Source organism: Montipora foliosa, chromosome 14 (genome assembly GCF_036669935.1).
Source record: "Montipora foliosa isolate CH-2021 chromosome 14, ASM3666993v2, whole genome shotgun sequence".
In the NCBI taxonomy this organism is placed as follows: Eukaryota; Metazoa; Cnidaria; class Anthozoa; order Scleractinia; family Acroporidae; genus Montipora; species Montipora foliosa.
The window spans coordinates 16151205-16173704 of record NC_090882.1 but is presented as its reverse complement, the minus strand read 5'-3'; the positions used below and the strand labels follow the sequence as shown (position 1 = coordinate 16173704).

The 22500-nt window shown below is 38.6% G+C and overlaps 3 protein-coding genes across 4 annotated transcripts in view; 1 reads left to right on the top strand and 2 right to left on the bottom strand.

Moving 5' to 3' along the window:
* The window catches only part of LOC137985038 (uncharacterized), an 18008-nt gene extending 13100 nt beyond the window's left edge, over positions 1-4908 (top strand). Inside the window, exons 10-13 of one of the 2 annotated variants that reach the window (XM_068832474.1) lie at positions 684-747; positions 878-1149; positions 1427-1598; positions 3255-4908. In XM_068832474.1, coding sequence (XP_068688575.1) covers positions 684-747; positions 878-1149; positions 1427-1598; positions 3255-3430 — 684 coding nt within the window. In that variant the 3' untranslated portion in view covers positions 3431-4908. The remainder of the gene's footprint in view (positions 1-683; positions 748-877; positions 1150-1426; positions 1599-3254) is intronic. The other variant, XM_068832473.1, reaches the window with a different exon arrangement.
* A 3598-nt stretch (positions 4909-8506) lies between these two features.
* Positions 8507-12569, bottom strand: LOC137985045 (penicillin V acylase-like). Its single transcript, XM_068832481.1, has 3 exons — positions 12431-12569; positions 11659-12018; positions 8507-9488 (listed from the first exon to the last, which is right to left on the bottom strand). The coding sequence occupies exons 2-3, from the start codon at positions 12007-12009 to the stop codon at positions 8700-8702; spliced, it is 1140 nt and encodes a 379-aa protein (XP_068688582.1). The 5' UTR covers positions 12010-12018; positions 12431-12569; the 3' UTR covers positions 8507-8699.
* Positions 12570-18706: 6137 nt separating this feature from the next.
* Positions 18707-22500, bottom strand: part of LOC137985036 (uncharacterized) — a 29480-nt gene continuing 25686 nt past the window's right edge. The window contains exons 16-20 of the mRNA XM_068832470.1: positions 22481-22500; positions 22016-22082; positions 20471-20739; positions 19580-19754; positions 18707-19477 (exon numbers count right to left, since the gene is read on the bottom strand). The exon at positions 22481-22500 is cut by the window's right edge and continues 137 nt beyond it. Coding sequence (XP_068688571.1) covers positions 19179-19477; positions 19580-19754; positions 20471-20739; positions 22016-22082; positions 22481-22500 — 830 coding nt within the window. The 3' untranslated portion in view covers positions 18707-19178. The remainder of the gene's footprint in view (positions 19478-19579; positions 19755-20470; positions 20740-22015; positions 22083-22480) is intronic.

Below are 22500 nucleotides of genomic sequence, written 5' to 3'. Positions count from 1 at the left end.
GCGCGTGCTTAACCTCCCTAATAAGGAGCAGGGTTGGTGTACACCTTATTCCAAAATGGTGGCCATTTTAGTATTCGTATTCTGTTTAGTATTTAGTTATTTAGTATTCTTAAACTAAAAATTCTAAAGAATATTAAATCGTGAACAAGGCAACAAGGGCGAATTCTCAAACAAAGCACGCGACGTTTTTGAGCCACGGGCGGGAACCGGAAGTCAACGTTCCGTGTGCTAGAACAGTAGTGTCTCCCAGAGTTTTAAAATTAATCGTCTCTAATAGAGTAAAAATGCTAAGCAATATTTTTATATGGCTAGTGTTTCTGGCCGATAAAACGCGCGCTCTGATTGGCTTAGAGCAGCTAAGCGCTAGGGCATTAATCTCCCGTAATGCACACGATTATAGGTTATGCAAATTAGGTTTTTCTTCTTTAGAACCGTTCGATTAGCCATATAATAAACAACTAAATAACCTCGACCGTTCAATACGGCAAGGTCTCAGTTTGAGATTTTGCTGTAACGACCTGACTCTTAGTTATTAAGTAGTTATCAATGTGATTGTGTGAAGACAACGTAACAGGAAAAAGAACTCTCTTCCGGTTGCCGTCCTTGGCTCAAAAACGTCACGTGCTTAAGTTCCCTATTACTTTGATCCTTATTAACCATTGATGTCATCTGTTCTTTTACAGATTGCCGCTGTTGAAAACTCAACGGAGTATAGGCTCGGAATAAACAAGAATGCAAAAATGGAACGTAAGTATTCATTGAGATCTATTATCTCAAAGATGTCGTAATGGTTTAATTGTTAAAGAGAATAACCGTAGTTGTGCACGTAGTAAAGTAATTCTTTTATCTTCCCTGTTCTATCTATTTCCTGCCACAGATTATAGTAACCTGAAGTCTATAGTTGAACCACTAAAAGCTCGGCGTTTTAAGGGTGTCCTCGTTGACACGTATGTCGCAGGAGCAATGACGGAATTCTCCAGTTCAGAACTACGGGTAAACAAAATCTTAGATCACAACTCCTACTATGGGGTTGTGTTTGGACAAGGTCGTCTTGCAAAAAACAAGTTTCAAGAGTGTTTTGATTACTTCGTGTTGTCAAACCAAGCAGAGATCTTCAAGACTGTGAAAGAGAAGACCACGCCCATGGAGGTACGTGTAATTTCGTCAGTTGCACATATAGATTATGAACACCTGATAGAGCAACATGCTAAGTTCAATTGTGCACAGAAGAGCCACGTGGAATATTAGTGTTTCGTAGTTTTGGGAATGGCCGTTCTGGCCCGAGCGAAAAGTTTGCGGGAGTTGTCAGATATTGGTACCAAATACTAAAAAGTCGTTGGAAGGTGATCTCAAACAGAGGTCGATCGAATTTCACAAGAACACACAAAGAGTAGCAAATCTATAATATCTTTTTGTTTTATTTTAGGAACCAAAAGAGAGCGCAGCAGTAGAGCGTTCATCTGGTTTGTTTGATGCCAATTCTAGTTTATTTCGAAATGCCGTTTACAGTTGTGTTGGTTTATTGCTGTTTCTCGCGGCTTGTGGCCTTATTTGGGATTATGGCTATATGAGACATTGGAAGAAGAAGTCAGAGATGGGTAAGAGCTATAGCAATAATAACCATTGCGCAGCCACATCTCAAACAATCTCTAATTCCCCCGTTTTATTGACTTGGCTATGCCAAGTAACAAGTTACAAGTTTATATCGATTTCAAAAACCCTAATTACAGAAACTTAATTACGTACACGACTTGCACTTAGCAAAGGCGAATCGAGGCGAGTTGTGCAAGAAAAAAAAATATAGAAAATATAAATAAACGAAATTACAGTTGTAAATGAGCCCACACAAGAACAGGGAATAGTTATCTCCCACCCTGTCAGAGTCTTTCGCTGACCTTGTAAGGGTTCATTTCAATCACCAGGGCAACGCTTAGGTGGATTACAAGGAAAGAAAGATGGCACTTAAAACAGATAATTGAGCGAAATACAAAATAATAATGCAAGACTGGTTGTACGGCTTCGTGGATATATATATATATATATCTTTTTGTTTAACCAATATTTTGTCAGGCACGGCCTGACTTCTTCGGGGAGTTAAGTGATTTGCCGTTACAATTTTTTGAAAGGCTTATATTTGAATTTCAAAAAATTGTAACAGCAAATACAATACAATACATACTTAATTAACCGCTACCCACAGGGGTCCTTTCAGGGCCAATGAAACACAATGAATGAAACGACAGAACACAACAGCAACTGTTAAGAATCCCAACTGGCCAGAGGCAAACCAGTTGGTTATTACAAGTGCGGACGAGAAGTTGAACCAGGAACAAATTCAACGAGTGGTCAGAACGAGTCTTGAACCCGGGAACTCCGGATCGCAAGACCACTCGGCCACAGTACCTCCTGAAATAACTTAACTCCCTGAAGAAGTCAGGCCGTGCCTGACGACATAATTGTTAAACAAAAAATCTATATTATCCTCGCAGCCGTACAACCAGCCTTGCATTATTATTTTGTCTTTAGTCTACAAATTATTTGCTGGTTAGATCTCCCAAGATCCGGCACTTCTACTTTGTTCAGCTGGCCCTTGCATAAAAAAATTGTCTGCAAGTTCGTTAATTGAACACGCTACACGGCCAATGTTTTAATTAACGTACCTCTCTCTATGCCGAATGCTGCTTGGGGTATGAACATGTCATAGGCTCTGCGCATGCGTTAATTGACATCTGGTGCAAATATATCGGTATTGGAGGAAACTGCTTGCAGTTCGAAGCGTATCAGTTACCGACTTTTGTAGATCGGGTCTCTGTTTTTTTGAAGCGATTAAAAAAGGAAGGAAACGCAGAAGGCCTCGTTAATTCAACGATTTGTTATTATGAACTAGGGTGCCAACTAGGAAAAGTTTAGCACTGTCACCAGGCCTTTACGGGTTTAAATTTGCTTGGTAGCGAAGTGTTGCTGGCCCTTTCAATCCAGGACATATTCGTATTCACTTTTAAGCCGGTCCACATTTGAACTCGAATACACTAGCCTGGAAGCAGGCTCTAAACGTTGAAATGGCGCGCGGTCGAAATATATCGGGGCTTGGTAACTAAATTCGTCAGTTTCGTAAGCTAACACCCCTATATTTCGACCGCGTGCCATTTTCAACGAATACGCTAAAAGATAATCAATCACATTAAGGATAAGGTTCTTCACTCTCCTCTGAAAAAGGAAACCCCTATTTACTCTAGATTTCTATTATTTTTCAGAGGAACTTGAGTTACTGGGAGGACCAGGCTACGAGATGGCAAAGAGAAACTTGGATATGATGGACGCCCTGATGCAAGAGGTTCAAGAATTCTATGAAAACTGGACCAAAAGACTCGATGACATGACGTTGAAACACGAGGAACAACAGCGATTAAAAGCCAAGCAAACAAAGTAGAATCTTAATGCACTACTCAGGGCAATTGCTAATAGAAGAGCACTCCTATACCAGATTATTAAGACTAGATTGAACGAATTCATTCTTAACCGTTTGCATTTAATTTTCCCCTGGAGCTACAGTAGAATCTCGATTTCATGAATTGCCAAAGGACTGGTAAAGTTAGGTCTCTACATCAGGAGGTGGGGGGGGGGGGGGGGAAGTTGTATTGAGAGTTTTTTGCCGCAAATTTTACTCTCAAAGGCTTCAAGAATATCGTTCCTTTTTTTCAACGAGGTTTCGCTGTCTCGAATGGGGGAAGCCGAGGTCACACTGTATAAACATTCTTTTCTTAAACAAGAAATATCAATTGGTCACTATTTACATGTTGATTGCAGAGAAACTGACTCAACACAACAGACCAAAAGTGAAGTCAGTATTAACAGTTTAAACACCTTACATTACTTAACGGTAGCCTTTTTTTTTACGGAAGAACTTACAATTGTCACTGCCTGCCGCATTTAAGTTGTTTCAAATCGCTTCCAACTGCCGTACGTCCAAAACGAATAGGTCAATCACAAAAGACTCAAGCAATCAAATAAGCCAATCTTAAAGGGCGCAAAAAGGCGGGAAATCGCGAGGCAGCAGAACACAGTTTTGTCCGCTTTGCAAGAATTTTTTTTGACTCTGATTGGCTAAAAATGTGGTATGAGACTTTTAGGCGTAGAAAGTAAACCAACAGTGAAATTACTCTCGGAAATCAATCAAAACTTGTCTCTCATTGCGCACAATCGTTTCAGATTTTTCAGATTGACCTAAAGTTCAGTAATTTGATAGCAGAGTCTAATATCATTCTATTTCCGGGTTTACTTTATCGTTGCCGAGCAACGCTATTTACCTAAAAAGATGTGAGAAGGAACCGTGATAACACGTACGTACCGTGTGTACACGGCTCAATTAATATGCAGCATGGGAGTTTCGAGCTTTTTAGACTTTTAAACTTGTGTTTTGCATATATAATTAGCTGCGTTTACATGCTGAATTTAAGCTAGTGAGTCAATGACATCACTTTTCCCTAGATCCAATCCTCTGAGGTCCAATCGATCAGTTTTGAACTAGACTAATGGCTGACCTTGAAATCCAAAACTTACACTCAAAGTGAACAGCCTTTAGGCAAAAATCAAAGCTCAAAATTTTGCCAGTCAAGTGTTATATGTAAGCATCACACTTTCAAAATCTGATGAAAAAAATAAAGTGATTTTTTGACCATAGTCGCACTTTAAGCATTCCGTTGAAAAGGTGGAAAGAAAATTTACGCGCATCACTTGTGGATGCGCGACTTGCAGGAATTGCGAAGGTTTAGAAACAATCATTAATAGGATTTTTCTAAATCATTTATTTATTGCCATTTTATAAGCACAATAAGATAACTATTTGTAAATGAAAACTGAGAGATAACAAGTTCTGTAAATAAAATAGCTCAGGGCTACCAGGAGAGAGATCTGTTGGGTATACTGAGATAACGAAGGACACTCCAGTAAGTGAAAATGGTCAATTGGGAAGTGTTCACACCTCGTCTCTGTTAAAACTGCTTCTTATTTGCAGGATCACGGCTAGTCTGTAGGCAAGCCGCGACAGCCTTCCTCGCTCTCGTTTGTTCGATCGCGCCTTCAAATTATTGCCATTTTTTTTTTTTTGTAAAGGAGTGCCTGGCGCATGCGCAGTAATGCACCGTATGGCGTGGTGGAGAGAAATTCTTAGCAAAATTAATCTTAAGCCGTGTTCACACTCAACGTTAATTATGATCAACGGAAGTATAATTCAGGCTATCATACTCCATTCAATTTTATTCAATTATGGTTCTGTTCACATCTGCGAAAATTCAAATTCAATAGGGTAACATCGCAGTGTGAGACAAAATGGCGCCGTATCGCGTGGCTGCCACGATCATCACCACCATGCTTGAGGCGAGGAGTGAACCAAGGATAACTTCTGAGAACAGAAGATGACAAATCCAAATCTTTGCTCCATAATTAAAGCGATTGCAAGTTTTGTCTGCTCACCACGTGTTCGCCATTCTGTTCAATTACGCACTGTAATTACTTCAAAGAACCCCCTTGAGGTTGTTTGAAATAATTATAATCCATTTATAATCAGGGACTGTAAGTAGTTGATGTGAACCCATTTCATATATAATTCGATTATAATTCGATCACAATCGACAGGGGCACCCAACGAATCTGTTCCTCACATTATCTGTTTCCCAGAGGAATCTTGCTAGCTGGCAAAAATACAGGTGTTTCGACGAGCTGGCTGGGAAATTTTGTTATTGATAGAGGTTTTGCCTGGGAATTACTGACTTTTTCTAGCATTTCAACCCGAGCTGGCTGTAGAAACTCTGAAGACTGAGGACGACTAAAAATATATATATATATATAACCCCTTCCCTCTCCCAGGCATTGCGCTTGCGGAAAAACCTATTTTGTCCCGGTTTTGTCGCTTTTGTTCGGTCGTTTTGGATCGAGGGATTTGAAAGCGCGCAGAATTCCTGGCTGGGAAATAAATTTGATCAGCTGGCTGGGAAACCAACCAATTTTATCTAGCTGGCTGGGAAATTTCTTGTGTTTCTTGCTGGGAAAAAGGAACAGATAATATTTCCCCAACAACACTGAAATACCGGTGACGTTACCGTTTCCACCTTTGTCCAGGTATGGAGGGTTGAACCAGAAGTTTGTGTAAAGCTTACTGAAGCAGTTGCATGTTTCTGTCAATGAAATATGTTGTTATCACACACGTCCTATATCAAGTAGTCACGAGTATGAAACTAGACTGGCTTCTAAAATCATCATTTTGCCTTCCTTCTGCCAGGACAAACTACGAAAATTCAACCTTCGTTTCATCGAGGCTTTTCTTTGGAATAATATGGAGGGGTCTTTAAAAAATCTTAGCTTTTACAAATTTAAGTATTGCTTAAAAAATTCTATTATTTCGTCATATTAATTTTATTTATACTTATTCTTTTTTCCCTCCATTTGATTTCAAGTGACCTCATTTCTATGGTTTATTTTGTTGTTTACCTGTCTTTTATCCTTCTATTGTGCCTCCCTGAATCAATTTTTTCCTTTATTTTTACATAATTCTTTATTCCGGTAGGGTCGTACCTCTTGTTGAACACTATATTTCATTGGCTGTATAGTGTCGTACTTCCAATTCTTTTCTGTGCTTAATCCACTGTTATCTTTGTTCGTTCTATTGTTCTTTTGGCCAATCCTGAAGCCCGGTCAATGAGGTACCACATGACCTCTTTATTTTGCCTCCTACAATCTTGAACAAAACCTATTGAGACACAGAGACATTTTTCTACTCCAGAAAATTATCCGTTTAAAAGCCGCCCTTTCCCCTCCCCCCAAACTCAATGTTGATTTATCTTGGTCGGAAATATACTGTAAGAAAGATGACAATAGGTAGCAACATTCACTGACTGGGGAGGGGAGTGGGAAGGGCAGTGCAAGGAGGAGTGTGTGAAAATGAAGGTGAATTTGTGTCACCGTCTCAACAGTTTTGTCCAAGATAATAGACACTAAGGAGTAGCTCTGGTTTGTGCTGTTAACGTAGACTTTTGACTTCTGAACAAGTTTTTATCATCAGTAGAAAATTCGCCAGAAAGTAGTGCTTTTTCCGCAGGTATCCTCCTAGAAAAAACTGGCCTATTTTTTTTCGTGATTTCTTGCCGAAGTAACGGTATAAGGTAAATAAGAGAATACTTAGATTGATATTTGCAGATTACCTATCCTCTTACCAGTAACATCAAACTCTACAACTCTATGCAATAAGCGCTTTGAAAATTTCCTCATATTACTATGTAAAAGTCTGTGATCGCCATTTTCGACACTCTATGACTTAACAATAGAAATACCGTCGGGATAAACCAGACGAGATAAACCTTACAATAGGAAAAAATGGCAAGCTTGCCAGTGTACGTTGCGTACCAAATCGCTGTTGATAAAACGAGAAGTTGTCTTCCCTTCGGCCTTACAAAGGGAGTTAATGAGGGCGTGTGAACAACATAAAAAGGTTGTTCCAATGAGTGAGACCTGAAATCTACACACACTACAAGCAAAGTGAGTTTTGTAGTTTCGGTACATTTCTTTATCGTCATTTGCATTAGCACTTGTATCCCACCAAGAGAAAATGAGGGGACAGAGAAGGAGGCTCCCGGTCCAGCCCTTGGGATATGTCATGTCCACGAAAGTTATTTTTAGACGAGCGGAAGTCTTCCGAGACGTCCGCATGCACGCCAACCTCGGTCCGATGTTTGAAAGAAAATATATATTCATCAGCCTTCCACGCGCACCATAATTTTCTCTTTTCACTAAGAACCTGAGAGCGAGGCAAGACTGCATGCGGACGTCTCAGCAGACAGACTTCCGCTAGAACAAAGGCTTCCGCTCGTCTAAAAATAACTTTCGTGGACATAACATATCCCGGCCAACGCCTTAAGCCTCCCTCTCTGTCCCCTCATTTTCTCTTGATCCCACGCCGCATGAAAAAAGCAAATGCCACTTTTGCCAGTGTAATTCGTGAACAGCTTGCACCATTTTACTTGAGCTACGTGTTGGAATAATGAAACTTGCCCAGTTTACCTGGGAACTAAGTACGAATTTATACGTTTTGAACCGATTAAAAATTCAGACCAGTCACAAAGAAGATCATAATTAGTCAGTCTAGTTCCACAATTATTTTTAGCGAGATTGCAGCCATATAGTAACGGTTTGAAAATCAGGAATATTAGATCTATGGTTTACTGTTACTTTCAGATAACATTTTCGTCTCCAGAGCTACCTGGCCCTCTTAGACCGCAAGAAGCTTGGCACGACGTCCACGTGCCGAGCTTCCATGCAGGGGACCTGGGGACGAGAATGTTGCAAAGGGGAGAAAGGGTAACTGCTGAAATTCAGCTGTCTTATTCTCTAAAAAGCTATGTATTAAACCAGTGGGCAGAAGTGGCCAGGTATTCTGCGTGATGACACTCCAGTTGTTTTTGGAAATGCCACAAATCAATTCACGGTAAATTAATAAGAAGCAAGGGTTGTCAGATTATGCTAAGTGAATGCTAAAGGAATGCTTTATTTTCATTATTAAGGGCTATCTTAAGTAAAGCCATATTGTCATCAAGCTCTGCTGACATTTGTTTTCTGTGCAAATTTTTACTTTCAAACTGATTTATATTTATTGCGACAAATAGCGTAACAAAACGTTTTGCTTTGAGTTCCTTGCGCGAGATTCCAGCTTACAGTTCATCCTGCCTGGGACTAAATTCTGTAGGATGGACGCTTTGAAATTGATCTGTGACATCTTGAAAACCAGAGTTGTCCGTGTAAACTTTCATTCGGAGCACTTTTCCTTGCGGTACCGGCGGTAGGGAGTTCAGATACACCACACGAATAGTCATGTCGTTGTAATCACGGAAATAGAGAATATAGTTCGTGAGGTCTTTGGCCACTGCCCACATGGTGAAATCCGATTTATTCGTTGTCTGGTTTTTCACCAAACCTTTTGCGATGTCAACCGAATTTAGCACGTGAAAAGCCACGTTAACTGCTTCGGTGCTTGTGTTGGGTTGGTTAGCAAAGTTCTTGAATGCCGCCACGCGGACAAACCTTGAGGGTGGGGTTAAATCACCTGGCATCCCAAGCAATCCACTTCCTTGACCAGGAGCCGGGAACGTGTCTTCACCCAACTTTAAAGGCTCCCGATTGTAGTTTGAGAGCTCTATGTAGTTACGGATATTTAGCATCTGGAAGTCGTAAGGAGGAGAGTTGGTCAACACACCCAGCGTGTTGTCATAGACTTGCCTTCCTTTCTCTGTATATTCAATTACAATGCCATCCCCAGTTTTGTCTTGCACCGAAAAATGGACAGGGATCGAGAAGTTTTGTAGCTTTTGTTCGAATACCAGCGGAAATGATCCCCTTGACAAGCTCTCTCGCACTTCGTTTACAGTCTTGAAGTTTCCCAAAAGCCATAGAGGAAGCTCTAACTGAGATACAGCTTGTTCGCATTTGTCGACAGGGACTTCCTGTGGGATGAAATACTTAACTTTAGTACAACGTAACATAGTACACCAAAACTTAATATTATAAGGATTTGTATACATCAATTTACAATCCAAAAAGCAATGGAATCATAGTGAATGCTTCATTGAACTTCTCGAAATTCCAAAATTTACAGACAAAGAAAGAGACAGTATTGAAAGTCCTTACACATGCCGAATGTAAAAAGGCGCTGGACACTTTCCAGTGTAATGAGAGGTTATCCCTTTAATTCCTTAAGAGGACGCCTCCTTACTAAAATTTTTCAATTGGCGACTGGTAACATTGCTCGATGTTAAAGACTCTGTCGAACGGCATGCTTTGTGTGCGTTTGTTTATGTTTTCAATCTGCTTGATTTAAAAATTTGACATTTTCAAAGCATCATTGCTCAGAGATTATCTAGCATATTGTGCTCATATTTTTCTAGATAGTTCAGTTTGCTACGCACTTTCAATCTTCAGTACTGATTTTGTGGCTAATAGGCTTATGCTAATAAGGCAAAAATGTGAAAAGTGATTCCCCTATAAAAGAGTAACAAAAGCATAACGAAGAGATTAGAACCATTTTCACCGAAGTTAGTGCACAGGGAACAAACTGGTGTTATCAAGGGAAGATATATCGGGCGAAAGATGAAATTAATAATTGACATGTATATTGCAGAATGGAGTATACGAAGCTGTAAAACATGCTCGGTATTTTAGTGTCATTGGATTTTCAGGAGGAGCTTGATTCTATTGATTGGACTTTTATTATGAAAGCCCTATACTTACTCAGTTTCAGAACAAGTGTTCAGCGATGGATTAGAACGTTATATACAAATTCAGAAAGCGCGGCGATAACAAGGTTTTTTTAACAAATTTGTTTAGGCAGTCCAGAGGCGTGCCACAGGGGTGCCCCATGTCTCCATTACTTGTTCAGTCTGATTGTCGAACAAGCTCCAACAGGAATCAAGCACAAAGGAACCGAAATCGAAATACATGTATTAGGCAAGGAAGACTAAGGGAAGATTTAACTAAATGAATCGATGTTTGCGTGACCTGAAGGAAATGTTTGATCATGTAAACGGAAATGCAACTTAGCTGGCTTTACCTGACTTAAGGGAGCAATCTTGAACCGGAAATGGACCCAAACGGCAATACTACCAGAATTTAGGCTTGTTTTTTTTTTTTTTTTTCATTTTCGGCTCGCGATCTGCTGATGATGGGGGCCGGGGCAAGGGGCCGCAGTCCCACCTTCTTTCTCTTTATTTAAAGAGCTTCTGTTGTGACCAGCCGACTTTCAAGTGGTACAGTCTGTATCAGATTAGTTCAGTTTCAGACCTTTTCTTATTTCAAATACATTTTGCAAATTGAATGTATGATGCATATCAAATATGAAAAATTATGATAATTAGCTCGCTTCTTTTCAAAAATCCGAGACACGTTAGCGGGCGTTTTTCTATTTTATGAAATGACGAGGAAGACTGGTCACAAATAATTTTTCATAGAGGGCATGTGGGATGGGGGAGAAAAGGGGGAAAGGGGGAAGAAAAAGGGTGGGGGGGAGTGCGCTCTCCCCTCAATTTCTTCGGTCCCCTCTCTCTGAAATTCTGGATCAGTCCCTGTCAATGAAAGGCCAGATCAATAGTCTACCTGTAGCCTCTTTTTCAATAAAAGATCCAAGGAAATATTGACCGCCGTAAGATGAAAAACACCAAATGAGGATGGCATGCCTGTGGTTTTAAGCCACAACGTCCATCGGGCCTACTGCCCTCGGAATGAACTTAAAACATCTGTCAACTGACGTTTTCGGTATTTAACTGACTTTCTTTTCATTCAACAACCTTCATTTTGCGTACAACCCTCAAAGGAATGATTTACTTATTTTGTACAAATCCCTGAAGGGATTTATCTCTATGAAACCTCGAAATTAAGGAATTTATAAGTCTCTCAACCGACGTAATCTAGGAAGTTATCTGTCCATCCACGATCGTATATTATTGTCGTTCGTGTAACACTTTCTAACATGCCATTATTCTAGAAACGCACAAAATGCCAGTGATAAGAAAAATAGGAACTTTTTCCCCTAAAGTTGTTTTTCATCCGAGTTTACACGAGCTTTCATATTTACCGCTGATGCAGGACTTATAACAGGGAAGGATACGGGTTTTGTAGTACCTGATATGTAGTGAAGTTAGGGAGATACAGCGAAGCGACTGATAGTCCATCGGAATTCATTCCATCAGTGGCCAAAGAAGTGTTCCAAGCGTCTAGATAGGTGATGCTGTAGCTGTTCGTCCAGTTTAAATAACTATTACTTTTATCAGAAGTGCAGTTTTCTGCTGGAGTTGCGATGTGGGGATATTTCGTTGGCTCCACGATAATATGTGATAGCAAATCCTCTGCGAACTCCATGCTTCGGGCGATGATGACCGATTTGTCTTCGGTGGCCGTCAATCGGAACTCGGCACAAGCGTCGGTTCCGAGAAAGGCGTGAAAAAGCAGCTGAATGGCCATAAGCAGTTTCATTTTTATGATCTGAAATATAGATAGAAATTCAAATAACGCTTAAGGTGCTACTAGGATTAAAATAATTAGTTCTCTTTTTTTATTCAACTTTGGAAAGTGCGTTTGATCAACACCCGACTTCCGAAATTTTAAGGTTTAATTTCGAGCAAAAGGCAGTTTATTTTGAGTGCAACGTTATTTAAATTTAATCGATATTACTTACAGTCAAAGCTGACAGATCTGATCTCTGGATCGAGGAGAACATAACAGCAATTCAAATAAACAACTGACCTCTCCATCATATTTGAGGCATAAAATTTGCGGCTAGTGAGTGTTTGATGATCATCTTTTCGAAATGGTAGCTTTTTAACTTGTAATTACATCACTTTGATTGCACGGGCAAAAGTTACATTTTTTTCAGGCTATCTGCAAAACTACATACCTAGCTGGCAGCTCTGAATTTGAATCAGTAATCTGTACGTTCCAAGTTCTTCTTGACTTATCTATCTTAGATGTGCCTGATTCGTCAAAGCCAGGCCACGGAATATATAGGAAACGAATAACTTTTGTACGTGTCCTTCATAAATAACCCGAAAAACACCTCATCCAATCACAACAAAGAAAGCTATTTCGAAAACAACCTGAGGTTTGCCTGTCTGAACAAAACAGACTGTGATTAACCTTGACTTTGAGAGAGCAATTAAGACGACACGTTCCAAATGGACCAGGATCGATGTCTTAAATAATCCTTCCGCAATAAATAAGTCGCATGACTTCGTATGATATATCATGAAAACCCTGTGCCTGATGAAAAAAGGCTATCCGGTTTTAGCCATTAATTAATTATGGCTGAGTTTATGCCATTTAAAGTTCTGGGGTCTCATGAATGATTTCAGGTTATTGCAAACTAGTCACGTAGGATGCACAAACATATTTTCCTCAAAATTGTCGAGACAAAGGAGGTTATTGTTATCATTAAGGCTGATTTTATGTTTTACACTTTTATTTTTGATTAAAAAGACAAACGCAACTAGATTCATTTTGTCAACGTTTCGACATCGTCCGATGTCATCGTCAGGCAATGAATTTTAATCGGATGAGGCATAACTTATACAAGAACAATAGAACAATATAAACAATAGTACGCTAACAATAAGTGTGAATTCTAAGTAAATAGTTTTGCCCTGACAGAGTCTGACTTCACATTAAGTGATGGTTTCAATTCTTTGATGTAGAACATCTCATGAATTAAGCAGTCAAATTTCGATGCGCATTTTTTCTATGACACTAAAACTCGCCGCTGGGGGTGCTGAGTTTATGCCATTTAAAGTTCTGGGGTCTCTTGAATGATTTCAGGTTATTGCAAACTAGTCACGTAGGATGCACAAACATATTTTCCTCAAAATTGTCGAGACAAAGGAGGTTATTGTTATCATTAAGGCTGATTTTATGTTTTACACTTTTATTTTTGATTAAAAAGACAAACGCAACTAGATTCATTTTGTCAACGTTTCGACATCGTCCGATGTCATCGTCAGGCAATGAATTTTAATCGGATGAGGCATAACTTATACAAGAACAATAGAACAATATAAACAATAGTACGCTAACAATAAGTGTGAATTCTAAGTAAATAGTTTTGCCCTGACAGAGTCTGACTTCACATTAAGTGATGGTTTCAATTCTTTGATGTAGAACATCTCATGAATTAAGCAGTCAAATTTCGATGCGCATTTTTTCTATGACACTAAAACTCGCCGCTGGGGGTGCTGTTGTTTGGCCATGATCTGCTAGGCGATGCCTTCCTTTTGCTGAGTATCTATGTTCCTCAATTCGTTGATGCGAGTGACGAGCTGTATAGCCAACATAGCTCGCATCACACGAGCCACATTGAAATTTATAGTTGTTGGCTGACTAATGATGGTTTGGGCTCACGGAATTTAAGGACAGATACTCAGCTATCGGGAGGCATCGCCTAGCAGATCATGGCCAAACAACAGCACGCCCAGCGGCGAGTTTTAGTGTCATAAAAAAATGCGCATTGAAATTTGACTGCTTAATTCATGAGATGTTCTACATCAAAGGCAAAACTATTTACTTAGAATTCACACTTATTGTTAGCGTACTATTGTTTATATTGTTCTATTGTTCTTGTATATGTTATGCTTCATCCGATTAAAATTCATTGCCTGACGATGACATCGGACGATGTCGAAACGTTGTCAAAATGAATCTAGTTGCCTTTGTCTTTTTAATCAATTTTATCACAAGATCTAGACTTATTAATTTTATTTTTGTTATTAAAATTTCTTCTTCTTCTTATAATTATGCATTCCGGGATCTCGGGAATAATTTCAAATCAATGCAAAATAAATGCTCAATATTATGTAATAACTTGTGCTTTCACTGATGAATTATTCAAACTAGTCACGTACAGCTCAAAAACAAAATAAAACTTATTTTCCGTCAACTTTGTTCAGACACAATCATAATTATCATTAAGACTATTGTTATGCTTTTTTAAAATAAAAATTGATCGTTTTAGAGTTATTATTATTATCATTATTATTATTATTATTGAAAATTCACACTGCTATTGATGATATTGCAGCTGGTTTCTTCATTGGCTCAGGGAAACAACATCCCGTAGTTGTTTCTGCTCTTCCGACTCTACATCTCCAGCACCTTCCTAAAAATTCTTACCAACCCCAAGGTCTTGGTTCAGTTTCAACTTAGTATTATTATTATTATTATTATTATTGTTATTATTATTATTATTATTATTATTATGATCATCATCATCATCATCATCATAATTAAGGCTGATTTTGTGCTTTATTATTATCAAGATCAACGGTTTCCTTTCATTTTTGTTATTATAATTTCTTAGTTCTTCCTCTTCTTCTTCTTCTTAATAATAATAATAATAATAATATTATTATTATTATTATTATTATTATTATTGATTTTATGCAATCTTGCATTCCCGGATCTCAAGAATAAAAATTATTCTTAAGTTTGTGAAGTGAAAAATAAATAGCACAATATATTATGCAATATCTTGTGCTATCACTGATGAATTGTTACAAACTAGTCACGTATGACTCAAAAATAACATAACTACTTATTTTCCGTCAACTTTGTTTAGACAAAATCGCTCATAATTATCATTAAGGCTAATGTTATGCTTTTTAAAATAAAAATTGTATCTTTTCCAAAATATTATAATCATTATCATTATTATTATTGAATATCATTCTTGCTATTAAGGCTTATTTTATGCCATCTTATATACACGGTGGTGCAAAGATATGAATCTTAATTTCGAGTGATCAAAGCAATATTTTACTGACAGCGGTGCGAACGAGGAAAACTCGTTTTTAAATGGAGACGATGAAAAAGGGAGAATTTGAGATCATCTCGATATCCTCACAAGTTACGCCACTTGAGTCCCGGATGCAGTTTCGTATGAACTTTACAAGTGGTTTATTTTCCATATTTAAAGCCCGTCATAATGATGCGGTGCACACAAGTCACGTACGACGCAGAAGCAAAAAATAAAAAATAATTTATTTTTCCCTCACCTTTTTCAAGGCAGAACCGCTTTGCCCGTCATGATTCAAACGTTGGCTCGTAAGAATCAACGAATTACATGTATCTTGTCCGGAATAATTTATATCCAGTTTGATTGCGTTAAAGGAAAATAAATAATTGGCCTTTCCGAAATTCAGCAGGGAGCTGGGGCGAGTTTCAAATTTTAACTAATCGATAAACTGACACCACCAAATGAAAGATCATGTTAAGATTGGTCATTTGACCAAGTATGATGCTTTCTGGGTGAACGGAGACCAAGTTATGAACCTTGAAATACGGTTCAAAATCCATACAAACGTCTCTAATTTTGACAAAGCGTCCCCCGAAACCATATAAACTCTTAAAAATGGGCAAACATAGCGATTTTTATCGCAGCTTCTTTCAAATTGTAGGTGCATGACGGGATTTTACAGTTGTCACTAAACTGATAAAAAAAATTAGAGTTTATATGGTTTTGGGGGACGCTTTGTCAAAATTACAGACGTTTTGTATTGATTTTGAACCGTATTTAAAGGTTCATAACTTGGTATCCGTTCACTCAGAAAGCATCATACTTGGCCAAATGACCAATCTTAACATGATCTTTCATGTGGTGGTGTCAGTTTATCGATCAGTTAAAATTTGAAACTCGCCCCAGTTCCCTGCTGAATTTCGGAAAGGCCAATTGTCCGGCTCATATTGACCTAGTTTTAGATACCAATCAACCTCAAGGTTATATGGTAATATTGAAGAAAATAAATTCCAAAAAAACTTCATCAAGGGTAAACTTATGGGCTTAAAGTGGAATTTGGTTTGATATGAAATCAAAATTCATGCTCCAACCTCTAATCCCGAGGGACAACTCCTGTCAACATGACCGAGGTGTTCTTCGTACCTTTTAGGGAGTGAAGTAGTGGGGAGGTGGACAGGGGGGTCCAAAACTCTCGCCTCCCGTACCCTGCTATTATCTCGGCTCCCGTGCCTTTCGCTTCCACCTCCCACCCCGGGTAAACTACACTTCCTCTAAACTTGATGAGTTTTGCTGTTGTATCTGTCTTCTATCGCTCACCTTCCGCCCTTTTTCGACTCCCGCTTCCAGTCCTCTCCCCTCCCGTTTCCCATGCCCCTTCCGCCTTCCTGCCCGTCTGAGGAACAAATATTTCCTAGTCTGACAAAAATTTAAAGCCTTCTGAATTGAATTTACTTTAGACGACAACCTGAAGTTTAGTGCCCATTAAAAGGGGTGGAAGGCGCCGGAATTAGCGAGTTCGCATGTATAACAGTGTCTTCAGGGACAAAACAAATCTCGCATATTCATTCGTGCTTCCGCAAGTAAGCTACACTGGTAAATAAAGAGTGTGATCTCGTCGATTCAAATGTTTACGAAAAGGGAAACATCAATATTAGCCCTTTTGTATGATAATGTTTTGCAGCTCTATCACGTACACTTAACAATTATTCTATGAGGGCGCGATGGATATGAAGTGATAGATAACCAACGAGGCGCGTAGTGAGTTGGTTATAATCATTTTATATCCAGCAAGCGCGAGTAGAATAATTGTTTTATTAAAAATTCCATGATGTTCCCGAGGGTAGTATTTCTGCCTCGGTCAATTCCGGTCCAAAACGGTCTAAAAATGTTTCCAGTTCGCTTTATTGCTGGCGCGTTCCTTGACCATATTAGGTACAGCAGGTGCATGAACTGATAGCCTGTGTCCGGTGAGCGAATGAAAATCCTGGAAATCTGATATCCGTACTTAAGTTTGTAATAATATCTGATATAGAATGACGGTTCGGCCAATAAAAAATTCCAGGCTCTATAATAACTCTACACTCGAAAATATCCAATTCACATAATACGGTCCCCCCGGAAGGCTAAAAATCAACATGGAAAATTCTGACCTGCAGTTTATTTAATTGAAAATCTTTACATTTTTACGCTAAAACGAGAGGATCGTGGATTTTTTTTTTTTAAATATAGCATAACATCAGATAGATAGAGTGGATTTCAACCCATCACCATATTATCATTTAAGTATGGCTCTGTTATCATATTTTACATTTATATGTTCTTATGTTGATTATTGAGTACACTCAAGAAGACTTGCCGATGTAATCAATGTTTTAGTTAAACAAAGACAAAGGAACCATCCGTTTTTGGGTAAGCCTAAATTGGCCAATATTAGAATGATTGGAAATAGAAGATTTTAAACTTGCATTGTATGTTCTGCAACAACACATCTTTGCTCTTTTTTTTTATGGACATGAATTAATTATACAGCAAAAGCTCAAATCTCTGTTGGATTTGACAAATATAACCTTAAGACGCTTCACAGCAACGAATAGTAAACAATTATTGGATGAGGTTCAGCATGATATCATGAATTATCAAAACCGAGGTCTGTGTTATCTGTCGGAGCCGAAGGCTGAGGCAGATAACACAGACACAAGGTTTTGATAATTCATGATATCATGCGAGAACCGAATTCAATAATTGTTTTATTATACATTTTTCACATAATTCATCCTCAGAAACAGAAGCGAAGCGTTCAGCCATTTTGTTTCTGAGGAGAACACTCCAAGTTGCTTAGTAAACAGGCAGACGTTGAACGATAAATGTAATATCTGCAGCAGATATTACATTTATCATGTCAAGTTCACAAGCTATTGTGAATTTATTGAATGCTCTCGACCAATCAGATTTTTCATAGTGAGTCTGATGTTTAATAATATTGATTATGATGGCGAAAAGGAGAAAATGCAAAGTAGATCAATAACACCAGCTCCAAGAGCATGAACAGTTACGATTGGTTTCGATTTTTCTTTTGATTGGATAGGAATAGAACGTGAGATTTTTAACACAACATCGTGATACGGAGCTGAATGTCTTCATAAAACACTACGCACAAAGAGCGCTATAAACCAATCATATAATTACAGAAAACTTGCTTATTGATCAGCAAAATGATATTGCTTGTCATTGCTTAAAAGGAGGCATTTACCTTTTTTTCATAATTGCGGCAAAATAAAATGTTTCCTCCAAATAACAGGCCTTCCTCAAAACTTAAAAGAAATCTTGCAGTTAAATTATGGCCAGTAGGTCTAATTAAAATGGACACAAAGAATAGGAAAAAAGCCGCAATTTATGAAAATGGTTAATTTATTAAGCGTAGTAGTCGTAATCTCGTGACAGTAAACTGCGATTGAAAATCAAACCTATTGAAAAAGTACTTAGGGCTGAGTCTCAATTGAAAACAACTGTTGGCGGTACTAATTCGTTATGCTTGGAGCCTTTCCTTTAATTTTATTCCTTCATATGTTGGACTTACATTCTCTATCAATAATAATGTCGTTTTCGTTTAAGTATATAAGCTACTTCCAGTTGAGATGTGAACTGAACTTGGGACAAGCAAATTACTTTGAAGACCTCAACTCTCCATTAACTGGAAAATTCATTGACGAAAAAACAAGCTACTGTATCCACAATTGTCATTGGTCAAATTATTAGAGGCGAATCGTGACATCATCATGCAAACCACCACGAATGATACTTCATATCTCTACCACGAATGATACTTTATATCTGAGAGAATTTAGATTAAAGCACTCTAGCTCTGTTACGGAACAACGCCATTAACGTAGCGTACGATGCTATTTTGAGCTTTAAATCCAAAAAAGCTCTTTTTCGCGGAATTTTTTTTAGTTTGATCTGTTTGTTCAGCTTTTTTCTCGGCAGCTTCTTGCTTTAACCGTGCTAAAAGGCGCAGTTCCCTTCGATGTTTTGCTTTGAGATTTTCAACTTGAAGATAGCAGTTCTTGTGGAAATCTGTCAAGATTTTTTTCATGGTTTCTTTGCTGTTTATATACTCGTAACATTCGTCCTCTTTGCTGAGATCTTCAAGGTAATCACTGTATTCTGAAGCAGAAAGGGAAAACATTCACTTTTAGATACGCTATTATCCTCTATTCGAAAACAAAGAAAGAAACAATTTCACCTAGAAACACTTTCAGTTCTTACCGTATCTTTTAGGGTTAGGATTTTGTTTTTTTCTTGTCAGCAGCGCATAGATTAAGCAAAGGAAAGTCAAAATGGCCAATGATATGCCACACCAGGTAACCGTTTGAACATAAACTGGAGACGTTGCGTCAAACAGACCTTGCGTCTTTTCAGCTGTGTTGTCCTTCAGTAATCCCTTAAGAAATAGTGACATACGTTAAAGTTAACAAATTTTACTCAGCACATACTATCAAGTCAAGGATTTACCTTTTCACGTTCGCGCTTTTTCATTTGAAAACGCTCTCGTCTTTTTTTGCGTATCGTCTTGAATCGTCCAAATAATGGTATTACGTAAACGGTTTATTTCTTCCGTGGTTCTCCCTAGTAGACGACTAACTCTTCTTTTTGGTTTATTCGAATGAGGTGAGCTATATTCTACAGCGTTGCGGCATATCTTGCAAAACTTGGCAAGGCAACTCCTTTTCATTGCGAGTAACGCGGTTGTAATTGGACCATTTGCAACTTCTCTTTAGCCTCGTTTTCAAAGCGAGTTCACATTCATATGATTTCATATGGTTTGTCCTTTACACGAAAACAATACTTTTCATAAGAAATTAATTGGTAATTGGCCTTTCTTTGAAAAAGAGTTTGCCAAAACATTGCTTCTTCCCGGGTTGCCTATCTGCTCTTTTCTACACCTGATACCCGGGATTTTCCTCTCGTTTGTCTGGTCCCGAAAGAATTGGGAATATGAGTTGTGTAAAACCTTACGACATGTCGCGTGAGGGTTCGGATGGCATGACTACCTTACGATTTATACCTTGTTCATTTCGTAATTGAAAAACCTTGCTTAAAACTTGGTATCTTTCTTTCTTTGAGGAGATAATTACTTTAGCTTGAAGAAACACTCACCGAAACTCCCTGGACATTGTCGGTGATGATTTTAAACACAGTTGCTTTCTCTGCCTTGACAAATTCTCGGAAGCACTTTTGCAGCTTTACAGCGTAACCTGCCATTACCACTCCGTATGCTGACGAGTAATCGATCATTTTACTGGCTCGTGTGCCGTCGCGAAATAATGATATTTGACTACCTACAATGTACGAATCAATCAGAGCGCCGTCCACGTGACGATCCTTTATAGATTGGTACAGGTCCATGAGTGTGGAGTATCTTCTCTCTGAAATGTAACAATAGTCAATACCAGCATCAATATTATACTACAGAGGAACCTCCATTAAGCGGTCAACCTCTATTATGCGGCCAGAAATCAAAGTCCCGAAATAATTGTAGATTAATGATATTGTAAATCAAACCTCTATTAAGCGCCCGCTGCCATCTTTTGGCCGTCTCAATGAGAGTTCTCCTATTGTTGTCACCTCTTTAAGCAGCCACCAAGAGTCTAACACACATAGTTTGGCTTTTCAGTGACAGACTTTCTTGCAATTTTTTAAAAAAGTCAATTATGGACCCGTAATGCAACTTTTTAGTTACAGACATTGCCTCCTTTACCGGTTATAAAATCAACTCAGTTTACGCCATAGTTTAGATTGTTCATGTTAAGTTAGAAGAACCTCATCTCAACATTTTGAGGAGAATTTGTTTTTTCTAACAGTACTGTATTTTTGTTCGGTATTAGAGCTGTCTCTTGTGCAAAAGATGCCAGGAGCCTCAAAGGTGTTTAAGTGGGAGTTTCTACCAAAGATTATGCTAATTTCTGACGAATCTCTATTTAAGCGGCCACTAGTCGTTTAATAGAGGTTTCACTGCATCATCATCATCATCACCATCATCATCATTATCGTCATCACCATCGTCGTTATAATCGTCATCATCGTCGTCATCACCGTCGTCATCATCGTCGTCATCATCGTCGTCATCGTCATCATCATCGTCATCATCATCGTCATTATCTTCGTCTTTATCATCGTCATCATCATCGTCATTATCTTCGTCTTTATCATCGTCATCATCGTCATCATCATCATCATGATCGTCATCGTCATCATCATCGTCATTATCATCGTCTTTATCCGTCGTCATCATCGTCATAATCATCGTCGTCATCATAGTCGTCATCATCGTCATCATCATCGTCATCATCGTCATCATCATCGTCATCATCATCATCATCATCATCATCACCATCGTCATTACCATCGTCATTATCATCGTCGTCATCATCGTCATCATCATACGGTCATTATCATCGTCGTGATCATTGTCATCATTATCGTCATTATCACGGTCATCATCGTTATTATGACTGTCATTATCTCCATCATCACCATCATCATTATCGCCATTGTCATGGTCATCATTTGGAACACATTTGTTATAATCCAGTTCTTCCAGAGACTTTCTCGCGAGTTAAGACAAGACCAGTCTAATGCATATTGAAAGTGAAGTGCCGCCGAACACCTCGGTGCTTTAAAGATCTTTAGCACTGAACTCACCTTGATCCATCTTAGCATTCATTCGAATTCCAAGACGAAATTCCGCTGAATCATTAATTGCAGCGACCTGAAATTCAGAGGAAATAGGAAATATATAATCAGTTGCCTTGAGGTGATGTTAGCTCAAATGTTTGTTCACAGTTTTTTTACAAGTGAAATGAGATGAAAAATTCGAAAATTCTTGGGCTGCCAAACGAGCGACATAAATAGGAAACGACTTTGATGTTTGGCCTAAGAACAAGAGTTTATACAACTTTGATGTTACTTTGTACCTTCTGTTTTAAGTAAGGTACTAACACTTCAAAAGACCTCCATATATTGTATCCCACGTGCTCTTTTCGAATCATACCTTGCTCATAGCGGCCCACCCCCGTAGCCTCTCTCCTGCCACGGTCGGGGGATAACTAAGATTCCTTTTAATGTCAAATGAAAAATAACTAATATGCTTACAACATATCAACTCACTTTTGAACCATACACGGGAA

Bases quoted from the DNA above. Each gene is read 5' to 3' on its own strand.
- LOC137985045 (XM_068832481.1), bottom strand. From the start codon at position 12,009: ATGAAACTGCTTATGGCCATTCAGCTGCTTTTTCACGCCTTTCTCGGA. The intron at 9,489-11,658 runs GTACTACAAAAC...TTCATCCCACAG, and splicing joins CTAACTTCACTACATATCAG to GAAGTCCCTGTCGACAAATG.